The 24,739-nt window shown below is 39.5% G+C and overlaps 1 protein-coding gene across 2 annotated transcripts; it reads right to left on the reverse strand.

The window, feature by feature from the left end:
* Positions 1-5,846: 5,846 nt before the first annotated feature.
* Positions 5,847-24,027, reverse strand: usp14 (ubiquitin specific peptidase 14). 2 transcript variants are annotated; one of them, XM_018094614.2, is made up of 16 exons: positions 23,780-23,844; positions 22,170-22,315; positions 21,346-21,378; positions 21,085-21,189; positions 20,355-20,458; positions 19,192-19,250; positions 18,936-19,066; positions 18,606-18,686; positions 17,765-17,844; positions 16,886-17,000; positions 15,218-15,283; positions 14,761-14,853; positions 12,529-12,657; positions 12,063-12,117; positions 9,876-9,983; positions 5,847-8,390 (listed from the first exon to the last, which is right to left on the reverse strand). In XM_018094614.2, the coding sequence occupies exons 1-16, from the start codon at positions 23,787-23,789 to the stop codon at positions 8,239-8,241; spliced, it is 1,467 nt and encodes a 488-aa protein (XP_017950103.1). In that variant the 5' UTR covers positions 23,790-23,844; the 3' UTR covers positions 5,847-8,238.
* Positions 24,028-24,739: the final 712 nt, after the last annotated feature.

Below are 24,739 nucleotides of genomic sequence, written 5' to 3' on the forward strand. Positions count from 1 at the left end.
GAGGGAGTGGACGCCATGACTCTTCCATGGCGATTTCGACTGGCATACATATTTCCCCCTCTTCCAATGTTACCGCGTGTCTTGCGGAAGATAACCAGAGAACCGGTCACAGTAATCCTCGTTGCGCCGCAGTGGCCCAGGAGATCCTGGTACTCAAGTCTTCTAGAACTATCATTAGAACCTCCAATACTGCTCCCAGTATTCCCACAGCTTCTGTCCCAGGGCCCAGTATTCCACCACAAACCTCATCTCTTCACCTTAACGGGATGGCTCTTGAGGCGTCAGTTCTGAGACAAAAAGGCTTTTCAGAAGAGGTAATCATGACCATGATTAGAGCCCGGAAACCGGTGACGTCAAAGATCTACCACAGGGTGTGGGAGTGCTATCGACGATGGTGCGAGGATAGAGAATTTTCGTTCATAGAATTCAGACTGCCTCGGATATTACAGTTCCTCCAAGCAGGCCTTCAAAAAGGCCTCAGGCTGGGTTCACTAAAGACTCAGATTTCAGCCCTATCAATTCTATTCCAGGAACGCATAGCTCTTTCAGATGACGTTCGCACGTTTCTTCAGGGCGTGGCTCGCATTTCTCCTCCGTTCAGACACCCTATACCACCATGGGATCTGAATCTGGTCTTGAACGCTCTTCTCGACAGCCCGTTTGAGCCTCTGTCGGAGGTGGGGGTGGAAATGATCACATGGAAAACTGTGTTCTTAGTCGCCATAGCATCAGCCAGAAGAGTGTCAGAATTGGGGGCTCTATCCTGCTCGGAACCGTTCCTAGTATTTCACGAGGATAGGGCGGTACTCAGGACCACTCCTGGTTTCCTGCCCAAAGTGGTTTCCAACTTCCACATAAACACAGAGATTGTGCTACCTTCGTTCTGCAACAGACCCAAGAATGACAAGGAGACCAGACTCCATCGACTGGATGTGGTCAGAGCGCTTAAGACATACATTGCTCGCACTCGGTCGTTTAGGAGGACAGACTCCCTGTTCGTGATTCCGTCAGGAGCAAAGAAGGGTCTCCCAGCTACTAAGACCACCATTGCACGCTGGATAAGAGAGACAGTCAGAAGAGCCTATCTGGCGCAGAAGAAGGTGCCACCAATCAAGCTCAGAGCACACTCTACCAGAGCCCTGGGGACTTCATGGGCACACAGGAATCTCGCATCGGCTGAACAAGTTTGCAGAGCGGCCACTTGGTCATCTCCTCATACTTTTACTAAGTTCTATCAATTCAATACCTATCTGTCAGCGGAGGCAGCCTTCGGAAGGAAGGTGCTCCAGGCAGTAGTTTCTTAAATGGTCAGAGTTCTTCCCTCCCTACTGTGGGGTGGCTTTGGTACGTCCCCACGGTCCCTGTGTCCCCCTAGACGTGGGAGAAAAGGAGATTTATGTACTTACGGTTAAATCCTTTTCTCTCCAGTCGTAAGGGGGACACAGGGCTTCCCTCCCTGAACTCTTGTTCAAAATATCTTCAGTCTTGTTGAGAGTTATAGTTTTATCTGTTTCGAGTTAATGCTTTGTTACAAACTGAATCCCTTCCGGTATGGCAGGGGATAAAGGGGAGAGGAGGAGGGTCCACATCTCTGTCTTCAGTGTCCTGCCTCCTGATGGGAGGGGCCCTTTACCCCACGGTCCCTGTGTCCCCCTTACGACTGGAGAGAAAAGGATTTAACCGTAAGTACATAAATCTCCTTTTTACACAATGAACTTCCCAGCAGTTTCATCATTTCTACAGGATTGGGCACATACCATCATAGAGACAAATCACCCTTAATATTTAGGAAACTTCTTAAAGGAAAAGGCAATTCTGTACCCTTAACCCAACCCTTCCTGAATGCCTGACGTTGACCTGCTCAGTTTTGCTTCTTTGCCCTGCATTGATTGATAACAGCAGAGACCACAGTTGCCATCTTGGAATTTACAGGCAGCACTGCCCATTGTGCCAAAAGCCTTTTCCTCTGATCTGGAGATTTCCCAGTGCAAAGAGGAGACTAAAACAGTCCAACATTTTGAGCACTGACTGTGCTCTTCCTCAGGGACAAACCACATATATGTCAGTCTTACAATAGGGGCCTCTTATTAGCCCAATGCTCTTCTGATTTTGGACTGAGGGTTTGGCTTCTGCTAAGCTCAACATATGGCTGAATTCTGGGGTTGGTGTGTGAATCAGGCTAGTGGCAGAGCCTGGAAATATTAGATAGGGAGTGTATATAACAATACAAAGGCAAATACAGCTGCAGTATGTTGTACCATACCTGCCAACCCCAGGCCCACTTACCTCTCTCCAGGCTGCAGTCTATTGGACAGTGAAGCAGGCACATGTGCAGTCCACAGCAGGGCTCCCAACTCCACTAACAGCTGAACCTCAAGAATAAAACAGGAAGCTGAGTTTATAAAGTCCATGGGCTCAGTGGGAGAAACCTTGATGGATGGAATGGGCACATCATTTCAAGTGGCTAATGCTCGGCTTTGGGCCAGGAGAAATAACATAGGATACTAGGTCTAATAGAGCAATTGTGTATTTTAGGCAGAGACCAGGGTTTAAAACAGTGTTGGACAAGCCCACAGGGATACCAGGAAAACTTCCGGTGGGCCCAGGTGTCAGTGGGCGCTCCTGAACAATTGGCCTACTTCATGGTCAGTCTCTATTTCTGAAAGGGGAACAAAGAGGAGAAATAGATGGAAGAATAGATGCTAGAATGTAAATAAAAAGAAACTAGGAGAATAAAGAGGTTGGGCAAGGAAAGAAGAAAAAGTAGTTTAGGTCTAAGGTTTTCTGGTGGGCCCCTGAAGTCCCATTCCGACACTGGTTTAAAACAACAGAGATGGCAGACATACCATTCCATGTAGCGTCTAAGGAATCCAGTGACATGGCATTCACTCCTGTGTGTGATATTATTTATACAGTATATAGGACAGAAAAACCTTAGAAACCATCACACACACTAAGGACAGCAGGATAGAAAGGGACTGGAATGTTTTTATAATGCCATTCATTACATACATGATCTCACAATTCAAGTACTTTGTCTGTTACCTACTGTTCCACATAATGGAGAAGCCCCTCTGTCCCGATAAGCATCCCTTATCAAGCAAATGTCTTGCTGCTACAACCCTAGTAATGGTGTCAAGTGTCAAACTTAGCAGCCACACAGCTATGAGAAAACATGAAAAAACCCAACAGAAATGCCAAGAGATCTGTGGCTTTGAGCCTATCAATATCCAGGCCTCACCTAATATTTTTGGCCAAATAGCAATAGAATTAATTGCAGTAAGCTTCTTTGCTAACAGCTCACCCAAAGCAATGCCTTGGCATTTAATACACAGGAGCTGAAGCAGCAATGACATGTTTGGGATGCCATCTGTATGCACCATAGCATGTATCTAACATAGGCAGGCCACCTTTGCTACTCCATGTCTACACAATATTCTCATCATCATGTATTTCTAAAGCACCAACATATCCTGCAGTGCTGTACAATAACAGGGTGTATACACCACAAATGAATATGTAGATTACATACAAAATATAACATACAAGAGGTAATGAGGGGCCTGCTAAACAAAGCTTGCAATTTAAAAATAAGAGATATTCAACTAATGTAGGGATAGTAGAAGTGGTTATTTGCTGGAAGCTGCAGTTTTACAATAATGGGAGGGCCTTGTGTAAAACTGCAGCCAATCAGCTACCACCCCTATCTCACAAACAGTGAATTCTGAGCAGCCTCTGGTGACACAGTGCAGTAGTAATGGCTGCTGCCAAGCATATGAGGTTCCCCTTAGCCCAGAGATCACAGTATATTTCTAGTTAAAGCTGAAACCTATGTCACACTTAGCATCATTAAAGCACCATTTTTGCACACACAGGTTGGATTTCACCACAAAAACACTGGTTTGTGCATTTCTGGGCTGAAATCACGTGTGCAGAGAAAGGCGGACATTGGGGTCACTGCTAAGCGCAGCACTAGGGTTTGTTACACAAGGGAGACATGAGCTTGGCCTGGGCACAGCAACTGAATGCAGTGATACCTTCTAACCAACACTGCCAGGGCCACACAGCCACCCAGTGGGGCAAATAGATTTCAAGGCAAAAGACCACACCCAGGCCAGGCAAACAGATTTCAAGAAGTCTGACATTTTTATGAACAGTGCTTCTTCCACTACCCTTAAATGGGGCTAAATTACACAGGTGGTTCACCTTTAAGTTAACTATTAATATGCTATAGAATGACCAGATCTTACCAACTTTCAATGGGTCTTCATTATTTATTTCTTAAAGGAGGAGGAAAAGCTAAGTCACTTGGGGGTGCCAAAATGTTATGCCCCCCCAAGTGACTTTAATCGATTACCTTTTACCCCGGGCTGGTGCCCCTGTTAGGAGAAAACCGCACCAGCCCGGGATAGCAGCGAGCGCTTCCTCCTTCGCCGCGCGCATGCGCAGTAGAGTGAAAAGCTGAACTTTAACAGAGAAGTCGACTTTCACTCTACTGCGCATGCGCCGGACTCTCAGTCAAGGCTTAATGAAGGCGGAAGCGCATCGTTACAGGTACCCCGGCTGGTGCTGTTTTCTCCTAACAGGGGCACCAGCCCGGGGTACAAGGTAAGCGATTCAAGTCACTTGGGGGTGCCTAACATTTTGGCACCCCCAAGTGACTTAGCCTTTCCTTCTCCTTTAAAGTTTTCTGTATTTTCTTTTGCCTCTTTCCAGCATTCAAATTCAGATGAAATTCCAAACTGCAGCTGCTGATCAAAATAGCAAAATAATTTTAAAAAAATAAAGAAAAATTAAGACCCACTGCAAATCTCAGAATATTACTCTGTCACTCTATACATTATACTAAAAGTTAACTTTTAAATTTGAACAACCCCTTTTAGTATGCTGTAGAGATTAATCATCTGAGACAACTTGCAATTGGTCTTCATTTTTTTTTTTATTTTGTGTGTGAATAGGCAAAGGACTGAATAATAAAAGTAATAAAAGTAAAAACAATAATACAAATGAAGCCTCATAAAGCAATAGTTTTTTTGCCTTTGGCATCAGTGACCCCCATTTAAATGTTTGGAGGAGGCAGAAATGGAAGGCAGATAATTAATAAAAAAACCTATAAAAAATAATGAAGACTAACTGCAAAGTTGCCAGGAATAGAACATACTATAACTTAAAACTTAACTTGCCCTTTAAGGCACAGGTGGATTGATTTTTTTTTAGTCTGCCTAAAAGCAGTGGCAACAAAAGGGCTGAAGCAGCAATTACTTGCACTCACTATGGAAAATGAATACAAGTTAACACTGTCGTTGCATAAAGCACATTGCTCTGTTCATATGGCCAAGCCTATGTAAGTCCCTACTCAGCCACTTAAGGGAAACTAAACTCTCAAAAGAAATGCATGTGATTGGCACAGAAAAAGTCATGTGACATTTTTCTAGTGCAGCACAGTATTGGCAGGGTTTTCTGACTGTACAGATTTGCTAATATCTTGAAATCTAGTAAAAAAAAAACAAAAAAAAACAATGAATAAGAAATGCTGTGAGCAAGTTTACATCAATTGTATTTGAGGGTTCACTTTTCCTTTAATCCAGTGTCAGGAATCTCCATATCTAAGAGAGAAAAAGCACAGAATATGGCTGCTCTGCAAGCATGAAAAGTCACAGGAAGGCTCGCAGACATATGCTGAAACCCCCAGGTATCATTGTACAGGCGGGTGCCCCTCTTATATAACTCTACCTTAAACTAAATATTTATATGCAATGGACATTTCTAGGTGAATATTCCAAAAAAGGAGCTACCAAACAGCTTGCCTCTTCTGACACATGCAGTAAAGAAAGCAAGTCTAGTAGTGAGAAACAGATTTCTTTTATTTTGTTTGTAGGGTTTTTTTTTGCAATTGCTGCCCATAGAGTGCGGCTCAGAGTAAGAAAATGCCGGCAGCGAATCAGCATGTATAAATACAAACAGTGAGTGCACTGAGCAAAGCATCGCTCTAACTTATAGCCTCATAAGCAGCTGCCACATAAAACAAAGCACATGACAGCTCAGCCCTCCATATAAACAGGACATTTGTCCACTGATTAAATGAACTTTCTGAGAGATATAAAAATAAACCCCCACAGGTAAATTAAATGCTTTCAATTTGCTCAGAAGCAGAAACTCATAGCAACCAATAAGACTTTTAAATAGGTGACCACTAAATGCAACCTGCCGATTGGATGCTATGGGTTCCTTCACTTAGGCAAACTAAGTGTCTTTATGTCTTTAATCACATAACCCCAAAAGTCGATTAGCACAGTAACACAAAACTGCATTATACATTTTATTTGGGTTTTCTCCAAAAATGTGAAATCAATGTACATTGAAAACTGCTTAGATTTATATTTCAATGGGTACAATTGTATTTTTGGGTTTACATCTCCTTTAAGCTCTACAATTATTTTCCCTTTGATTTGTGTCCTTTAGCTATTATGTAGGCGTTACTAAATTTGCAGTTTTAGGGAGGACAGTAGTAGATTATCCACGGTTACAGAGGGAGCATATGTTATGGAACCAATTTGCCCACCTGACTGCTATGGTTGCTCTATCCAATAGCCCCCTGTCTTCAGGATTCTCTGCAGCATCAGCAGTGGCAGCAATTCCTCTGCAGATAGCAGAGTGCATAACAATACGTTGTAAAACCACCAGAAAAGGGGACTTTCTGCCTTATTCAAAGGGCGTCTGGCATATAGTGGAAAATGCTGCAAAGCTCTGTTGGAAGGCAGCCATGATGCTTTTCCTGCTTGTGACATTACTATATGCCTTGCCCCTTAGTGTTTCCTAAGATCAATTTTACGAGAAGCCTGCAAGGCATAGGTCTAGTGAATAAGGTAGGGGAAGTAGAACATCACTGGTGAAGACTAAAGTTCCTTTTAGTATATCTTTACAAGTATGAAACGCAAATGAAAGTGCATAGCAACCCTTCATAATCTGACAAGGCCTGTATTGTCAGTCAATTAATGGGCACTGAAGATACAATTTTTTGCACTGGCAGAAACAGCATAGAAAGCTATAGAGCAAGATGTAAAACCAGCAGAGTGAATAAAACCAGTTACAGTATCACACAATACACTGAATGAAATAAGAATCCCCTTCTTTTAGCAAATCCTGGGCGCCAGAAACATTCCTTGGAAGGGGCTCCCCAACCTCTGGGCCTCCAGTTGGGCAGCATCTTACTAAAACATAAATGCCAGGGAGCACCAGGCTTTTTTCATCGCAGAGAAACTATGCACCAATAAAAACACAGCAAACAAGTCGCAATAAATACCCTGCTGGGCTTATGGCACTTAGGCTCTTTTAGTGACTTTATCCACGTCATATGCCGACATCTGGGCAATAACTGTGACCCAGAGTCAGTTGTCAGTGTTATTACCCACATGACTGGTTCAGGAAAAAGACACAAAACTGGAAAGTGTGGCACTCTCTGAATATTATTAGTGAACATAGAACTCCATTAAACCTGTATATATAGAAGGAAAGACATTTATACAGAAAATCCACTGCAACCGAGAATGACTCCTACGTTCAAGTATCTCAGCATATAATATAACAGCTGGAATCTGCCCCATTTCACTAGACGGGCTTCAGCTACGCTCTTTGGGAATTCTGTGTAATAATCACACAATAACCATGAATTAACCAGAGCACAAGACTGATCACAATTTTATTTTAAAGCCCCATGATGCCAGCAACGTCACAGACTGAATTCTTAGGTTAGGCTGGGCACATATGTGATCCATGTGGCCATGTCTCGAGTTATGGGCAGCAGCACTGTTACAATGAGGCAACATATAGCCCTCCCTCCTGGCACAAGAGCCAGATAAGGCAAAGGATGGCAAGAACGGTGGTATAAACCATGCAATAGTAACAATGAATGATGTAGGTGTGCAATAAATATTTTCAGCTTTTCGTCCCTTTTCAAAACATTAATAGGTTAAAAAATAAGTTTTAGCACCAGAAGGTCTTGTTAGATTACCAATCTAGAATTAAAATCTGAATTATATTAAGACTTTGCAAGAAATATATCACACAAAAGGGTGTGGGATATTGGTCGTTTGATCTCTAAAGTGGTAAGTGGGCCGAGCCATTCAAACCTCATTCCCTAAAACATCATGTAGTGAAGAAAACAGTTCTGGACTAAGAAATTCTAATCTGGGAACATTTATTTCACACCTAGGAAAATGATTAAAATGGCAAATGTCATCATTGTTCAGTCTCTTCGTCGCTAGCTTCGATTCGTCGAGGTCCGTACAGAAGGACATAAGCTATATGCCAGTCTCCTCCCCCAGATAATCTCAGAATATCTTCAGGAGACACAATGCTTACTTTGTCGTCATCAAATTTAATCCATTCATCTAAGGAATAAAATATAAAATAGTGAGCCATCACCTGAAAGGCAGAAGATCTTATTCTCCATATCCATAGAGCCATCCAGCTTCATAAGAGCTGGAGGTGAATAGGTTTGTTTATAAATGCACTTGAATTAACAATGCCTAACACTGTTCAGTTTATCCCAGAATAGTAGCCCATAGCCACTGCTCATCAGTTACTAGCCGTATCTATGTACTACAGCTAGAATAATGAAAACATCTGATCAACTGCTTTAGCATTTGTGATTGTGCACTCCTCACCAAGAAAAAATTGTGACACAGAATCCATTATGTCAACATTGGAGGTAAGGCAGGAGTTAAATGGCTGTGCCAGCTGGGGGGGAAGGGGGTTAAAAGCCCATATGTGTCAGCCTCACACAACACAGAAACCCCTAATATACTTATAATTGTAATCTGTTCATTCAAAAACTATGAATAAATAGCATTTTTATATGCTGATCCAGCTGCAAAACAGTTCTTTGCTTTCTGCATCGTTTGCAATCCTGGCAGGGGAGGGGGGACTAGAACACTGATGTTACAAATTGGTATCTTCCCCACAGCTAACAGACAGCATGCAGGAACTACATAACCCACAATGCATTGCACTGTGATGTTCCTTTCCTTATGGACATGAAGTGCACAGAGAATTGTAAGATTGGGAGGATGCAGACTGAAGGCAGGCTTAAGGTGCCCATACACGTGAAGATCTGCCCGCTTGGCAAGGTCGCCAAGCGAGCGGATCTTCTCCCGATATCCCCACCTACAGCGATATCGGCCCTGTGGCCAAACAGTCAAATTATAATGGTGGCAATGGGGCAAACGGTCCGACTAAATCTTTTAACCTGCAAGATTAATACCTGGCCAATTTCAGGTCAGATATTGGTCGGGCATGCCCCTCGTTCCTGCCCCTACACGGGCTGATAAGCTGTTGAATGGGTCCAAGGGACCGATATCAGCAGCTACAATCGGCCCGCATGTATGGCCACCTTAAGGACAGTCGACTACTGTTCCACTTTCTTTTTTTTTTTTTGAGTCTCAAAGTATTCAGCCAGATCAGCAGGAGAACAGGGGGCCAGGCTTAGGTAACTGTTCCAAACCATATTATTACATTAAAAAATGAAGAAAGGCTGCATATTTTTTAATTGATGTATATTGGAAAGTTGCTTATAATTATTTTTACTTCTCAAAAAGCTTAAGTTGTGTTTGGGTGGAGTCCCCCTTTAATTTCCACAACTGTTAGGTAAATACCTTTATGCTGAATATGATTTTGGAGTTCTCTTCTCTCCATAGAGGGTATCCTAGAATAATTTTTATGCAGTGTATTGCCATATGACAGTACTGTTGTACCTACTAATAGTGTCCTATGCTTCAGAGCAAACATGGCAATTTATACTATGTACTAAGCATGGGGAAACTGTCTGTGATTTAGAATTACATTTGAAAGTTCAGAAATACAACAATAAAGCTTACCGTGTTTTCTCTTTACCCAGGATACATAGTGCCCAGAAGAACTTGATCTTCCTTGATGAGTTAGAACTGCCTGCAGCTCATAGTAACCAGAATTAATTGAGCCAACATCTGGAAAACAGGAAAAGAGGAGCAGCACAGATGAGCAAATGTGGGCCGATGTGCTGCAACAAATCCCTGAAATTACTGTCCATCAGACATGGATTTATTCAAACTCTGAATGACCTAGCCATGCCTATTTAATGCCCTATACGATCGCAAAATTGTTCGCTTAGACTTGACATTTTGACTTCGTTGTAATTTAAAAGTAGGTTTATTTTCAGGGCTGGATTTAACTTTGCGGCGCCCCCCGAGGCAGCCCCCCCCCGCCCCGAGTGCGCATGCGCAATCGCAATCTCGCTGCGCCCTCTCCCCCTGAGTGCGTATGCGCGATCAATGCGCATGCGCAATCGCACATTTAAACTCCCATACGGAGCAGTGTATGGGACTGCTCCGTATGGGAGCCAAATTTAAAAATTCTGTTGCGGCGGGGCGGCATGCCGCCCCTAAACTTGTGCTGCCCTAGGCCCGGGCCTTTGTGGCCTTTCCACAAATCCGGGCCTGTTTATTTTTCTGTGTTTTCTGGGAGTGCCCTGTCCGTCAGTTCTGTGTGACTATCCAAAAATGAACGAAGTTTGTCATTTCCCAATATTTGTTGCCTTAGCCCAATGATCCCCAACCAGTGGCTTGTCAGTGCCCCCCAAACCAGGTAGTTATTTTTGAATTCCTGACTTGGTGGCAAGTTTTGGTTGAATAAAAACAAGATTTCCTACCAAATAAAGCCCCCTGTAAGCGGATAGCGTGCATAGAGTCTTCCTAATAGCCAATCTTAGCTCTTATTTGGCTCCTCCGTGAACTTTTATGATGCTTGTGTTGCTCTCCAAGTCTTTTTACATTTGACTGTTGCTCATGAGTAAGAAAGGTTTGGCCTAACATCATATACAAAATTGTGTTAGATACAGTTATTATTCTATTTTTAAAAACACCTTTTTTAATGCAGTTAAAATCTCTCAGGTACTGGAAGAAACTGAAGTGAAGTGATTCTCAAAGAGAAACTGGTTTACATGGCAAAAACTTGTCCTGCTACATTTGTTGCTATTTTGGGGCCCCGTGGTTGTCTGCACATTTATTATAAGTAGTCTTTCACCTTCTCTGTTCTCTCATCTTTCATTTTCACTTCTTACCACTACTAAATTGTAAAACCTAAATAAATTCAATAAAATCTTATAGGAGCACCACACTAAAGCTTAAAAGGGACAGTACACACCCCTTCTCAAAATGAGTTCAATGAACAGGGCTTGTGCTGTACATACTTCTTACCTGCTGATTTAATTAAGAAATATCTATGCTTTCAGTTATTTCTGGCACTAAATATGAAAATGAAAACAGTTTCACTTTGGCAAATTTTGTCACTTCCTGGTTTTGGAGTGATAAAACTAATTTCCAGTGGACAGAGAAGCCCCCGATAATGAGCTGCTCAAAGACTACAGTTAGGGAAGGAAGGGATTTGTTTGTTAAAAAGGCAGACAAGGAGCACTGAACAAATTAGAATAGGAGAGCGGGGAGGAAGCTCACTAAAAAAAAATAAAAAAAATTAGTAGCACAGTATAAAAATAGTAAAATATGGATTTTTTTTTTTTAAATAGGCAGAAGGCATTTCAACACAAATTCTATTAATTGTGGTCTTTTTTTTTTTTGCAAAGGTGTTTCTATGTGTATACTGTCCCTTTAAGGGGAAACATTAATAATGTGAGGGGTTTTCTTTGTTTATTTAAAACAACAGAAGACAAAATGTATAAATATTTTACATTTTTGCAAGATTAGCAAAAGTGAACAGTATGGTGCTCGTAATAGTATCAGGTTAAAATACTGACTCAATTGGGACAAGCTGACTAGATTACAGAGATTTAATGCTAGTAATAAAATGTCATATAGAAAAGCTAGCATGCTTTAATATTTAATATAAATTAATATTTAGCCCTATTTTTTTTTGCCAATCACACACTCTCTGTAAACACAAACTCAATGTCAAAATATATTATACCGACTGTGTTTTGCAAACAAAATGCATATTGCCCTTAATAAAATGACATTTTTCTATTCTTCTCCTCAGAAATGTATATCCAGACAGGGAAAAAATTCTTAACTTACCACCTGGAAAGGCATATGGTTCGTATCGAACTTCTCTCTGGGACATTTGGTTTGCCTACAACAAAACATATTAAAACAGCATCTAAACAGGTCCAATTACTATACATTTAGTGTAAAAAAAAAAATTCTATCAGTACCGGCACATCCTATATTTTACAGATATTTTTATAGGGTGTGCCGGTCTGATAGTAGGGCGCATATGTATTTGGCAGAAAGTAGCCATAGACATTAATGTGTTTCAATGTATATAAAAAAAAATGCTATAACTGCTGTTTGGGCTAGGTCTACTAAATCTATGAGAAGCAAATGTGTTTACAAAAAGTCATTTAAAGTAATTTCACCAGAAAACAGAGAGGCAGCACTAATATTATAGGACATTATAGAGGGCATTTCTGCCAGTAAAGTTACAAGTGATATAAAATAAAAGATACAAATGAGAAAACACGTGACTCCATCAGATTCTTACTTTGGGTGCTTGTTCTGAACCTTTCTTATCTTCTAATTGCTTGAACTTTGAACGATATGACACCATCTTTTCTTGAAGCTCTGGTGTACATAATTCATATATGTCCAACATGAGAGGAAATTTCACATCCTGGGGTAAATAATCAAATATTTGCCTTAGATAGTTCTGTGTGCCACTGTAAAATTCCATTTAAATAGCAAATTATCACAATTTTCTCCACTGTATTGAATGCATTGCAAAGCTTGATGCTATAGATGCTTTTCACTCTACTGCGCTAACACTTCCTGAGCAAAAAAAAGGAGCAGGAAGATGTTTGCTTGCTCACATGTACCCTTGGCCAGTGCAGTTTTTTTGCTAACAGCAGCACCAGCCCAGGGGTTCAGGTAAGTGATTACAATCACTGGGGGGTGCCTAACATTTGGTAACCCCCAGTGATAGAACTCTTTCCTTCCCCTTTAAATAGTATTTAGGAAGAGATTAGTAGCCCACAGTGGATTTATTGCGGGCAACTAATCTCCTTGTGTGTGGGGCTGCTGGAGCATCTTGGGGGCAGAGGACCAGCAGAAATACACAATGGGGGGAATTCACAAAAGTGAAGAAAGCAGTAGTAAACTGGTGTAAAACACTTTCTCCATATTTAAAAACAGAAATCCACCTAAATTACAACTCAACCGCCACTTTACAGTTTTTGTTGAAAGAAAGACAGTTTATAGGCACTTTTGTGAATTTGTCTTTTAAATGACATTTTCTCCCCAACATTTTCAAAATGGAGTACAGCTCAGTGTAACTCTGTCAGATCAATTCTAAGCTCTTCTGTTTTGCTTTGGTTCACCCAGTCTTTACACCTCTTGTATGGGCACCAATGGGGACCATTAGCATATTAACGGGAATTAGCAGCCTATTGTTGGGGGACACGTTTTTGTCTGACCCAAGAATGATAGGTGTATAAAGCTTATAAAACATTTTATAAACAAGTAAAATATTGATTAAACAAAAATATTATATACAAGTTTGTGTAAATTACAGAAGTTTTTACCTCACATTTCCATTATTATTCTAGTTTTAGATTAACAAATAAGGCAATATTAATGTTTTGTGCCTTCCAGGTACATTTTCAGTTTTAGTTTAATCACTTCACTGACACGTTCCCCAACTTAATTGTGCCCCCATAGTATGTCCAGAACTACAGAGTTACTTTACAGCATTGACCACCACCTTTAGCTTTGTAACTTCCGTTTCCAGCAGCCATCTTGGTGATGTTGATCAGCAAGCAGGATATGCACACTGGCACCCACACTGGGATACTGTGAATTCAAGGCTGAACTGGCCCAACAGGGCACTGGGAAAAAAAACCTAGTGGGCCTATCGGGGCCCCTTTTCACCAGGCACATTGGTGGGCTGCATTGCTTTTGACCAGTAATCAGGGGTGGTAAAGATGCAATGCAGTGGCAGAATAGTGCAGGGATGGGCCCTTGATTCAGTTCATCCCATGAGCCCCCAAATACACCAGTCTGACACTGTGTGCATGTTCCTAGCTGAAATCTATGCTGGAAATTAGAGACTCCAAATAAAGGAACACTTTGTGATTTGGTAGTTTGAAGTAGAAAGCCATTACCCATTTTGGATTCCTCATATGTGCTTTCCAAAAATATATGGCTTACTGGGGTGACCCTACTGAGGATTTTTGGTAGTGTACTAAGTTTTTGACACCTACGAGTCAGAAATCTCTGCAAAAATATACAGATTTGGTACTGGCACATTTATGAAATATGCAGATTTCCAAGTAAAAAAAAAACCAAAACATTTTTGTGATATAAATCGCTATATTATGCAAAATAGCAATGTCACTTTTTTTGGTATTTAGACCCTTACATTTTGTTAGATAAGTGAAATTACACAAAATTTTGAAAAAAAAAAACCCAAAACATATTGTCCTAAAAAAAAGTGATGTATAGTTTTCCTAGGCAAACTAAATGACTAGCAAATGAAATACAAAATCCTGCTGACAAAATCATTATTACAAGGCTCATGTTAATGTGGGACATGGCTTGATGGCAGACCAACAGATTACTAAGAGCTAAAGACAATTTTAAAAGATAACTTCACAAAAGTGGAAATAGAGGTCTATGAATAAGGTGGAAAATCCAACAAATCTATCTCTAGTTTTATTTTGTCTCAATGTCACCACAAATTTCCCCAGATAATGGCAATGATAAGTAAAAGAAGTCAAACCTTGAGAACTTTGGCATTCACAGATTCCTTCTCTTTGTAAAAGAATCGGACCATCTGGATAGTCAGGTAGGCAGGTAAACGACTGATCCTGGACTAAAATATGTAAACAGTTAGATATTTCTAAGGTGTAACTAAACATATAAGCAGCTGATATGGGAGAATTATTTACAGTCAGATTTAGCTACAATGTATGCTTTTTAGTTAGCAATTCTTTTTTCATTTGTCCTTTGAAGGAAGAGGTGAGAGAAATAAAATAAAGGGACTGCCCTGGTGCCCATCAAGTGACAGCAGCTGTTTTGCCCACTCAGTATCAAGCAGAGGGGAAAAGGCAGGCTGTGGGACAGGTAAAACATGGAAATTCTGTTGAAAAAGGTTCAGCTGCATATATGAAATCAGTAAAATTCTTTACTCATTAAATAAAATCAAACATTTTCAAAAGATAAGAAAGTAAACTTACAGTTTTGATATACAGAGCATTTCTCTGCAATGATGGAGAAAATTTTGTGATTTCTTCTTGAAGGCGCTGAAAGATATATATAATAAAGAAAACAGATAAAGACACCCAAGAACACAAATGAGCTGAATTACAGGCAATAAATGCAGGGCTGTGGAGTCGGTAGATAAATTCTCCGACTCCTCAGTTTCTGATACTTCCGACTCCGACTCCTCTGTTTTTAATATGCTAACGTATTTTATACATCCAGGAAGGGGAAGGGGCACTTAAAACACAACTGAACTGATAATAAACTGATAAACAATTTTATCTATACTCCTACTCCTAATGATTTCCCTAGAATCCCATAGTCATGTTTAAAGTTTAAGCTAACATTACAGCTGGATTACAGCAGTTTTTCAAATGTTTTAAAGCTTCAGTCTTAAAGGAACAGTAACACCAAAAAATAAAAGAGCTTTAAAGTAATAGAAATATAATGCACTCTCGCCCTGCACTGGTAAAACTGGTGTGTTTGCTACAGTAACACTACTATAATTTATATAATAAGCTGCTGTGTAGCCACGGGGGCAGCCATTCAAGCTGGAAAAAAGGAGAAAAGGCACAGGTTACATAGCAGATAACAGATAAGTTCTGTTGAATACAATAGTGTTTTATCTGTTATCTGCTATGTGCCTGTGCCTTTTCTCCTTTGAATGGCTGCCCCCATGGCTGCATAGCAGCTTACTTATATAAACTATAGTAGGGTTTCTGTAGCAAACACCCCGGCTGTACCAGTGCAGGAATGACTGCCCCCGGGGCTACACAGCGGGGTATTTATATAAACTATATTAGGGTTTCTGTAGCAAACACCCCAGCTGTACCAGTGCAGGAATGGCTGCCCCTGGGGCTACACAGCGGGGTATTTATATAAACTATAGTAGGGTTTCTGTAGCAAACACCCCAGCTGTACCAGTGCAGGAATGGCTGCCCCCATACTACACAGCAGCTTATTTATATAAATTATAGTAGATTTTCTGAAGTAAACACACAGTGCAGAGCAGCAGCACATTATATTTTAGTTACTTTTATACACTTTCATTTTTTGGTGTTACTGTTCCTTTAAACTATTGACTATCCATTCCCTTCACGTAAACAAGTATTTCTAGCCCTGCAAATTTTTTTTCCTTAATTAGTTATCAGTGAGAGTTAGGCTGGGTTCCCAGTGGGCATTGGGTTCCCTGTAACAGAGGAACACGACGCAGTGGAGCTGCCGCACCTTAACTGTGCGTTACGTCCCATTTAGTGAAGCATACAGTCAATGAAAAGCATGCTTCATGGTCACTCAACGTGTTCGTTTATGCACTGCGTGCATTGGGCTTTTTCTTATAGCAGAGAAGTAATTAATTATGACTGTTTGTGAATTGGGACATTTAAACTCTTTATCTTTTTTTTATTCCCATTTAAATTTAGTAGGAGTCGGAGTCGGTTCATTTTTTACCGACTCCGACTCCAGGTACCCAAAATTGCCTCCGACTCCGAGACTCCGACTCCACAGCCCTGAATAAATGCATACTTAATAACATACTTCTTGTACTTCTATAGCCCTTGTGTACATAAACTTTTATTTTAACTTTCATAAATAAAACAGCAGGAATAAAACAGCTGCCATAAAACAGACGCAAGACTACTCACCAGTTTGAGGCCAGTGAACAGATATTTCACTTCCTGGTTAATAAAACAGCTAAGCTGCAACTGTGTCTCTTTACTTTTAGTAACTTCCTCGTCTTCAGATTCAGTACATTTCATGCTTTTCGTACCATTAAGGAAATCCAATCCAAGGAAGTAGTAAAGTGCCAGATATACGTACTTGTACTGCATCACTATGTGAAATACCAATTTCAAATATCCATGTCCTGTGCTATGGAATAGAACCCTTACACAGAACATTACACTTAAGCTTGGTATATATTATTTACTTACACAAACACACTATCCCGACCACTCTGGCACATATCCTGTTGGTGATCAAACCAGCTCATAGTACACCTAGCAGGCAGGGATTTAACCATACAACAAAAGCAGACTAAGATCAATTCAGCCTGCCTTTAATGGTTTAGGAGGGATTCAATGTAAATTCAAATTGAAGTTCAAACTATATTTTTTTCACTAGATTTAATAATAAATTTGCCCACCAAAGCACCATATTGAATTTGTTATAGGTAAGTCACACCCATGGTGTTTATAACACAAATGATTGCACAAAACACTGCAGTTTGACAATGTGAGGGCTACCTGTAGTCCATTCCTTATGTATGGGTTCCTAAAAGGTAGTAGACTGTGAAGATATATTTCCAGTGCTAGGATTTTCTGCATGGTGTCCGTTCATTATCTGATAGGAACAAGTTGCTCATAAAGATCTTGCCCCCCTATACACACCATATTAATGGCTTCAGTTCAGCTACCATAAACACACAAATGTATATTGGAAACTAGTGGTACCCAATCTTTTATAAACCCTGCTTTTACACACTGAATAAAAGAATCTTGTCTGCAGAACAGCGTAAAGGATACGTTGACTCAAACTCAATGCCAAAAAACTGGTCGATGAAGCTATTTTTCTTCGAGGCTGTTGCAGCTGCTCCCGAATCTGTCTAGATATGACAAAAAGTAGCATTAAACAAAATGTCAGCAGCCAGTCAGGAAACACTAAAGTCACTGAATTCTGAGCAATTAGCACACAAAGCTTAAAAAACAAAACAGTTTCTATGGGGGCTGTTAAATAAAAGCTAGAACTGGCTATTCGCTAGCCCTATGTGGACTGCAGGAGGCTCTATTGTTATGCCTCCAAAATGCCTGAAATTCAAATGACACCTGTATTGAGGCCACTGATAACTGCAAAATAGGCAAGCAAAAAACACATTGTCGGCAAGCGACTGGTCGGAGATTGTCGATGTAGACAATGGTATTATCTGACAATTTGTAACTGGTATAGTTTAGTATATTTTAATGATATAAATGTTGGAATTTTATACTAACATGCAATAGCAGCATGTCAGAATGAATGCTTAATACTAGAGGTCCTGGAGAAAAAAAAAGGCAAAAATAGTGATACAATTAAAGTCAGTCATGAATTTGTTTTTCCTGTTCCAGTGCCCCCATCAGTTAGCATTGTAAACTGCAGGCCAGAAAGAGGAAGATTAGAAATTTTAAACATTCAAGAACTATTTTTAAAAAAAATTTACATTTGAACTTTAACCTTATGCCACTGGTAGTGATACATACTATCCAGAAGGATGATGTTACAATACGACAATGCAATGTGCTCAGCTGGTCTCCTAGATACCAAGGCAGGCATTTTGTGATTTTGTGTGGCACATTAGTAAGTAATATATGCCATTAACAACATAATTACCTCCATATCAGAATCTCCTTCTATTGCTTCTAACTTCTGCTGCAGGACTCTCATTACTTGCACCCAGCACTCATTAGCATCCTTCAAAAGAAGATTTTAGCATAGATAAATATTTGCCCTAATAATCAAACATGAGGGTCTAACAAATTTTAAGTATGTATAGAACTATAATAACCCATCTGAAAAGCTTACATTTTAATATATCTCGTCACAGAAGGAGCAGCTAAGGAAGCTAGGAGTTACAGTTCATACCAAATAGGAGAGATAAGGGGCACAGTCCCACAATCATGCATCAAAGCATGTTATTTACATAAACAGCAGAGCATTTACCTGTTGAAGATACTGCCCCTGATCCCCCTTCTCTGCAAACTGTGGAAAAGCCATGTGTAGAAACTGGAGGAGGATGATTGGTGGGATACTGGAGGATGTTTTATCCATAGAGTCAAACAAATCTCTTAGAGCTGGAATGTAAGAAGAAAAGCAAACATATTACGCTAAAAGCAGACACACATTTGGAAAGTTCCAAAACTATCGAAAATTGAGTTTTATACATATATTATGGAAAATAAATATACTGTTGACCTACCTGCAGTAATATACTGGGCAGAGGCCATTTCGCCTGAAGCTCTCAAGGCACCTGCATACCTAAAAACATAAAAATTATAAAAACTGCATGATAAAACAGAAAAACAAAAAGAAGCATATATGCAAAGGAGTCATAAATGACCAAGTTAAAATGTGTTCTTTAAACTACTGATTTCTCTTTACTGGTTCACTTTTAATGTAACTTTCAGTTAATTTAGACATTCATATTGTAAGGCAATTTGCAATTGGTTTTCACCTTTTTGAGTTTTTAGAGTGGAATTTCAGCAGCTATCTGGTTGCTAGGGACCAGTTTATCCTAGCAATCAGGCAGTAATTTGAATATGAAAGATGAATAGGGAGGGAGAGGGTCTGAATAGATAAATAATAAAAAGTAGCATTAACTACAAAATGGTATTCTTATAGAGCAATAGTTTTTTGACTGCTGTGGTCACTGAACCCCATCAGACAGGCCATAATGAAGGCAATTGTATGCTTCCACTCAACATCAGATGTAATTTGAACAAGAATGTATGTTCATACTTTATTCAAATCCATTTTATTTCCCTATTGCCGTATGTAATATGTACAGATTTGTACACAAAGCTCCCTTATATCAAACATGCAGTAACCCAGGATAAGTAGTGTATGCTCAAAATATTATGCATAAGTATATACATGTATTTTATACGATACCCATAGGCAGCAATGGGGTGCAACGGAAGAAGAAACATGGTGATCAACTTATGGGCTTAAAAACTATGATATGCACAAACTTGAGTTTGAAAAATTAAGCGTGACCTGGTATAATTTCCCTATGGTGGCATCTTAACCAAGTGAAAGCATAATCTTATCCTGCAGGGTGCCAGAGAATCCAAGGCAGAAGGTGCATAGCATTATTTATTTGGGAAAAATGAACTTACATATACATGCTGTATAACAAGTCAACTGGTGGAAACAGAGTTAAAATGACATTTTATTGTTTTTATAGTTACAGAATTATAAAAAACAATAAATGTGCAGCAGACTTGTTCTTTACCAGTAAAACAATAGTACTGCCAAGCCTGAGAGATGTTTTGTTCAAATGCAACAAGAATTGAGTTAATGAGTTCAAACTAACAGAAATGAGCACCTACAAAACTAAAAGAAATTAAGTATTTAAGAAACCTTTTAAGTGCTTCTTTCAGCTCTGGAACAGATCGGATACACTGAACAGTAGCATTCATATAACATGTGTTCCCAAGGTTTGTTAGGCCACAAGGTAACTCCATCTGTAGAAGAGAGGATACAACAGATAAATCTTCGTGCTTCTATTTACACTCACACATTATATTATACCCTATATGGGTGAAACTATTCACACAAGCCGTTCAAATATTGGAACTGGCTATTTAAGCCACACTGATCATTGCCGACATCAACTGCATTCTTGGCAATTCTGTACTTCTCACTTTGTGGCAACAATTTGGGGAAGGTTCTTTATCATCGCAAAAGCAAGCTCTGTACAGAATGGGAGTGCTGAGAAGGAAAGGGAGGATAAATGTGATAAATTGGAATGCCAACTGTGTACCACTCCTGATACCAAACATCAGTGGCCTAACGTCTTGAGAAAACCACTTTCATATAAGTTATGAAAGTGTAGTAATGTATGCTGAACAGGGGATGACACTTACAAACAATATTGCCTTAATAGTATAACTTCTTTGTTTTAATATATTTATCAAATATAAGTGGACTTTATTACAGTGTCTATAGAATATATTTGGCAGCAAAAATAGAACAAGTCTGCTTCTGACACATGATTATTGTAACTGATGCAATCGTCTTATTAAAGTGTTGAGTATGATTTATGCATTCATACATTACTGTATCTATGTAAAAATAAAAGAATACTTACAGCAGACGCCAGCTGCTCTTCTGTCATGTCTTCTACAAAGACTGGTCTCACTGCAGGTTCCTCTGGCAGAGCTTCAGCAGATCCCATCATTAACAAAGTCATGCCCTGGCAACAGACTGTCATTCAGTATGTGTGTATATAGATACAGATATGATATATCATAATGCCCCAAGCATGGCTCTCTTTTACAAACAACATCTACCTCTGTGTGCAAACAGACAGGGAAGTGGATGGAGGAATTAAGAAAACAGCAATACTTACAGACTTTATTTTTAAGGTTCCCCAGTCATCATCCTATTGTGAAGATAAAGAAAACATTTACAGTTGTCAGTATGATATTTTCCGGAATAGCTGCTTATTAATGTAAGAGTCTTCATAACATGAAATGTTTGAAAATGCAACATGAATTTTTGCATTAGAAAAAAAAAAAACACAACATAACTAAATTCTGATTTTAGAATAGCAAAAGTCAGCAGATGTGGCCCAAGGTCAAAAAGGAATTTTATGGCCCCCAGTCTGCACAGGGGATTCACAGACTATGTTGTATGACGTTGTCATTTTAATTTAATCCGAACCTGGAATATGCTGTATGAGAAATGATCAGCCCAATACATGTAATAAGATGGACAGCACTGATCTAATGCATAAAGCTACACTTGTAGTCACCAATCGCATGCAGTAGTTGGCACCACAGCCATTTAAGACAAAAAATGTTTTCCAATTCTGGCACTTAGTTTAACTATGTAATAAATCAGTGTGTGTAACATTATCATTGATCTCCAAAGCTGCATGCCAATTACTAATTTTTCTTACAACTTAAATTTTCAAAATGGTTGGGACACTGTGCAAAATGTAAATAAAAAGAGAATGGGATGATTTGCAAATCACTGAAACCCTATGGTCAATTGAAAATAGTACAAACACAACATATCAGATGTTAAAACTGAAAATTATTATTGTTTTCTTAAAAATATATGCACATTTTGTATCTGATTCTGGCAATTTGTTTTATAAAAACACATTTGTACAGTGTAACAGAATGACAATGCCCCCAAACAAAGGATAATAATTAATACAATTTATACCTTTAATGTTCCTCCTTTTACCATAACCTTTTGTCTATCTGGCTGCACCCCAGTCAGTGCAAACAGCTGTGCTTTGAAAACCATGGGGGGCTCATCTGTGTTCAGTTCCACATTATCAAACTTCTCCTTTCCCCATTTGACATTCACTGTCAATGAAAAACCCAACAATTAATTGTGCAAATATGTACAGTAATCTTATGAAATAAAATTACAATAATCTAGCAGTTTAATTGAAAGAAAATAACTAAACAGACTGCTGCTTTGATGCACATGTATCTTTCCTTCTCCTATTAATCCCATGTGATCTTTGTAAATGTAGTCCCATGTTCCAGATAACAGACAGACATGATGCTAGCAGGCAGCAATTTTGTTGCTAAATATTATTGCCTCTGTAATTAAAGGAAGAAATTCACCTTATTCACATTAACCTTTAGTTTGGTATACAGGGACGTATTCTAAGCAACTTTTCAGTTGTCTTTGTATTCACACTTACCAGCATGCATGATGTTGGGTTGCCAAGGGGTCACTGACCCCAGCAACCAAAAAAACTGAACCGATTGTCATGCTTGAGATTTATTGATATTCACATATTTTATTGCTTAGGCAAGGAAAATTAACCCCTGGCAAGTAGACACCAGTTAACCAGTTATTTCAAGCCTGAAAGCTACGTAACTTAACATGTAAATAATTAAAAACTGCAACAAATACCAAATAACTGAAGACTTAATTGCAAATTGCATTTGCATTCTTTTGTCTACACCATAATAAAAGTTCTGAATTGAGCTATACATATAACCTTTTCTAAATTTTATTTGGCAAACAAGCGCTCATTTTAATAAAGGTTTTAGATTCCCTTTAAAGACATACACCTTTATCAGAAAATAAAGTCTTTACTCTTTTCACCTGAAAATAATGTGGCATATTGGGTAAGTATTGTAGTTTTGCAAACAAATAAAATAAAAAAAAAAATAAAAAAAAAATAAGGACATGTCTGATACTGAAACTACTGTATTGCTACAGGGCTAGTTATTAATTTCTGTTGCAAAATGCACTGGCTTCTTAGCTGCAACATAATGTCAAGGTGTTAATAATCAGCCTTGTATTGTAACATTTATATTCATGTGAAAAGTGAATCATCATGTGAAAGTGAATCAGCAGAAAAGAAGATGGGGAGTACCAGCAATATCTACACAGACCTTCCCTGCTACAGGGTGATGGTACCTTAAGCTGGTGCAGAACGCCAAAACATAATGTGCAGCATTGTCAATTTCTTTGTGGATCTTAGTTGCCCTTTAAAATTAGCACTCACTGTATATAAAAAGGAAAAACCTTTCACTTTTTCTTGCCAGTACATATAGAAGAAAGGTGTCATCTTAAAGCAACCTGCACCTATATAGAGAACAGGATTGCTAACCACAATCTAAACACTGACACAGTGTCTATCATCCATCTGAGCTTTACACACACTCAAACAAAATACACAAACCTAAACCCACACGTCAGATCCATCACACACCCTAATGGCTACAGCTATAACACATATTAATAAAAAAAAACTTCTATATCAACAACGTGCAAACTACGCCCTCTTAGATTTTGCTGAACTATACCTTTCACCATTTTCCAATAGCAACAGTGTTAGAAAACAACAGCAGAAAGAGAAAAACGCGTTAAACAATCCTCTCCAATAACCATACAGTCTAATAGCGTTCAACACCCGTCTGCTAAGGATTCTGGGAACTGTAGTTCAGCAAAGGACAGAGGGTCGCGTGTAAAGAATCTCCAAACTGTAATCTGTGTCTCCAATACCTGAATACAGGGGCATGCTGAGATAGTCCCGACCTCCGATACAGGATCAGTGCAGGCCTTTACTAGCTGCCTGTCTCATTCAAACACTGGCCCGCACACCGGTGACGCTGCGAAATTGCACGCCGTGCGATGGAAGAGCCAATCAGAATCTACAGCTACACATTTCATCCAATGAGAGCTCAAAGGGAAGGCCTCGCATCCAATAAAAATCCACAGAAGTAGAGAGTCCAATTGGGTCCCGACGTCTTCCTTATTTACCCGGAAGGGATTAAGCTTTTTCGCTTGTCACATGGAATGTCGGCTCGCCAAATCCGGAAGTGAGGAATGTGCAGCGAAAAGAAGCTACCGGGTTAGGTTTCTTTTAGATGAGGTTACATTTTCATGGCTGTACGCTAGAGAAGGGCCGCCCGTTTAGCTGGCATATTTCATAAGAACGTCAAAAGGCAATATCCAATACCCCCATAAAACATTGCGGACATATATAACTACACTACTCTAACGTTTATAATGTAGGGAACACGGAACAAGGTATTACAGAAACAGATTTTTCTGTTTCAGTGGATGAAATGTGCATGTGTGGAAGTTATTATTATTCCGTCCCACAGTACATCTTACTGTCTCATTCCCTGTCAGCTGGCCTTAATGGTCTCTCCTAATTACATTACTTTACATTAACATTTATTTATAAAGCGCCAACATATTCCGCAGCGCTGTACAATAGGTGGGTTACATACATTGGACATACAGAGTAACATATAAAG

Source organism: Xenopus tropicalis, chromosome 6 (assembly GCF_000004195.4).
Source record: "Xenopus tropicalis strain Nigerian chromosome 6, UCB_Xtro_10.0, whole genome shotgun sequence".
Taxonomy (NCBI): Eukaryota; Metazoa; Chordata; class Amphibia; order Anura; family Pipidae; genus Xenopus; species Xenopus tropicalis.

Bases quoted from the DNA above. Each gene is read 5' to 3' on its own strand.
- usp14 (XM_018094614.2), bottom strand. The intron at 14,854-15,217 runs GTAAGTTTACTT...TACATATTTTAG, and splicing joins ATGCTCTGTATATCAAAACT to TCCAGGATCAGTCGTTTACC. The intron at 8,391-9,875 runs GTAAGCTTTATT...TTTATTCCTTAG, and splicing joins CTGGGTAAAGAGAAAACACG to ATGAATGGATTAAATTTGAT.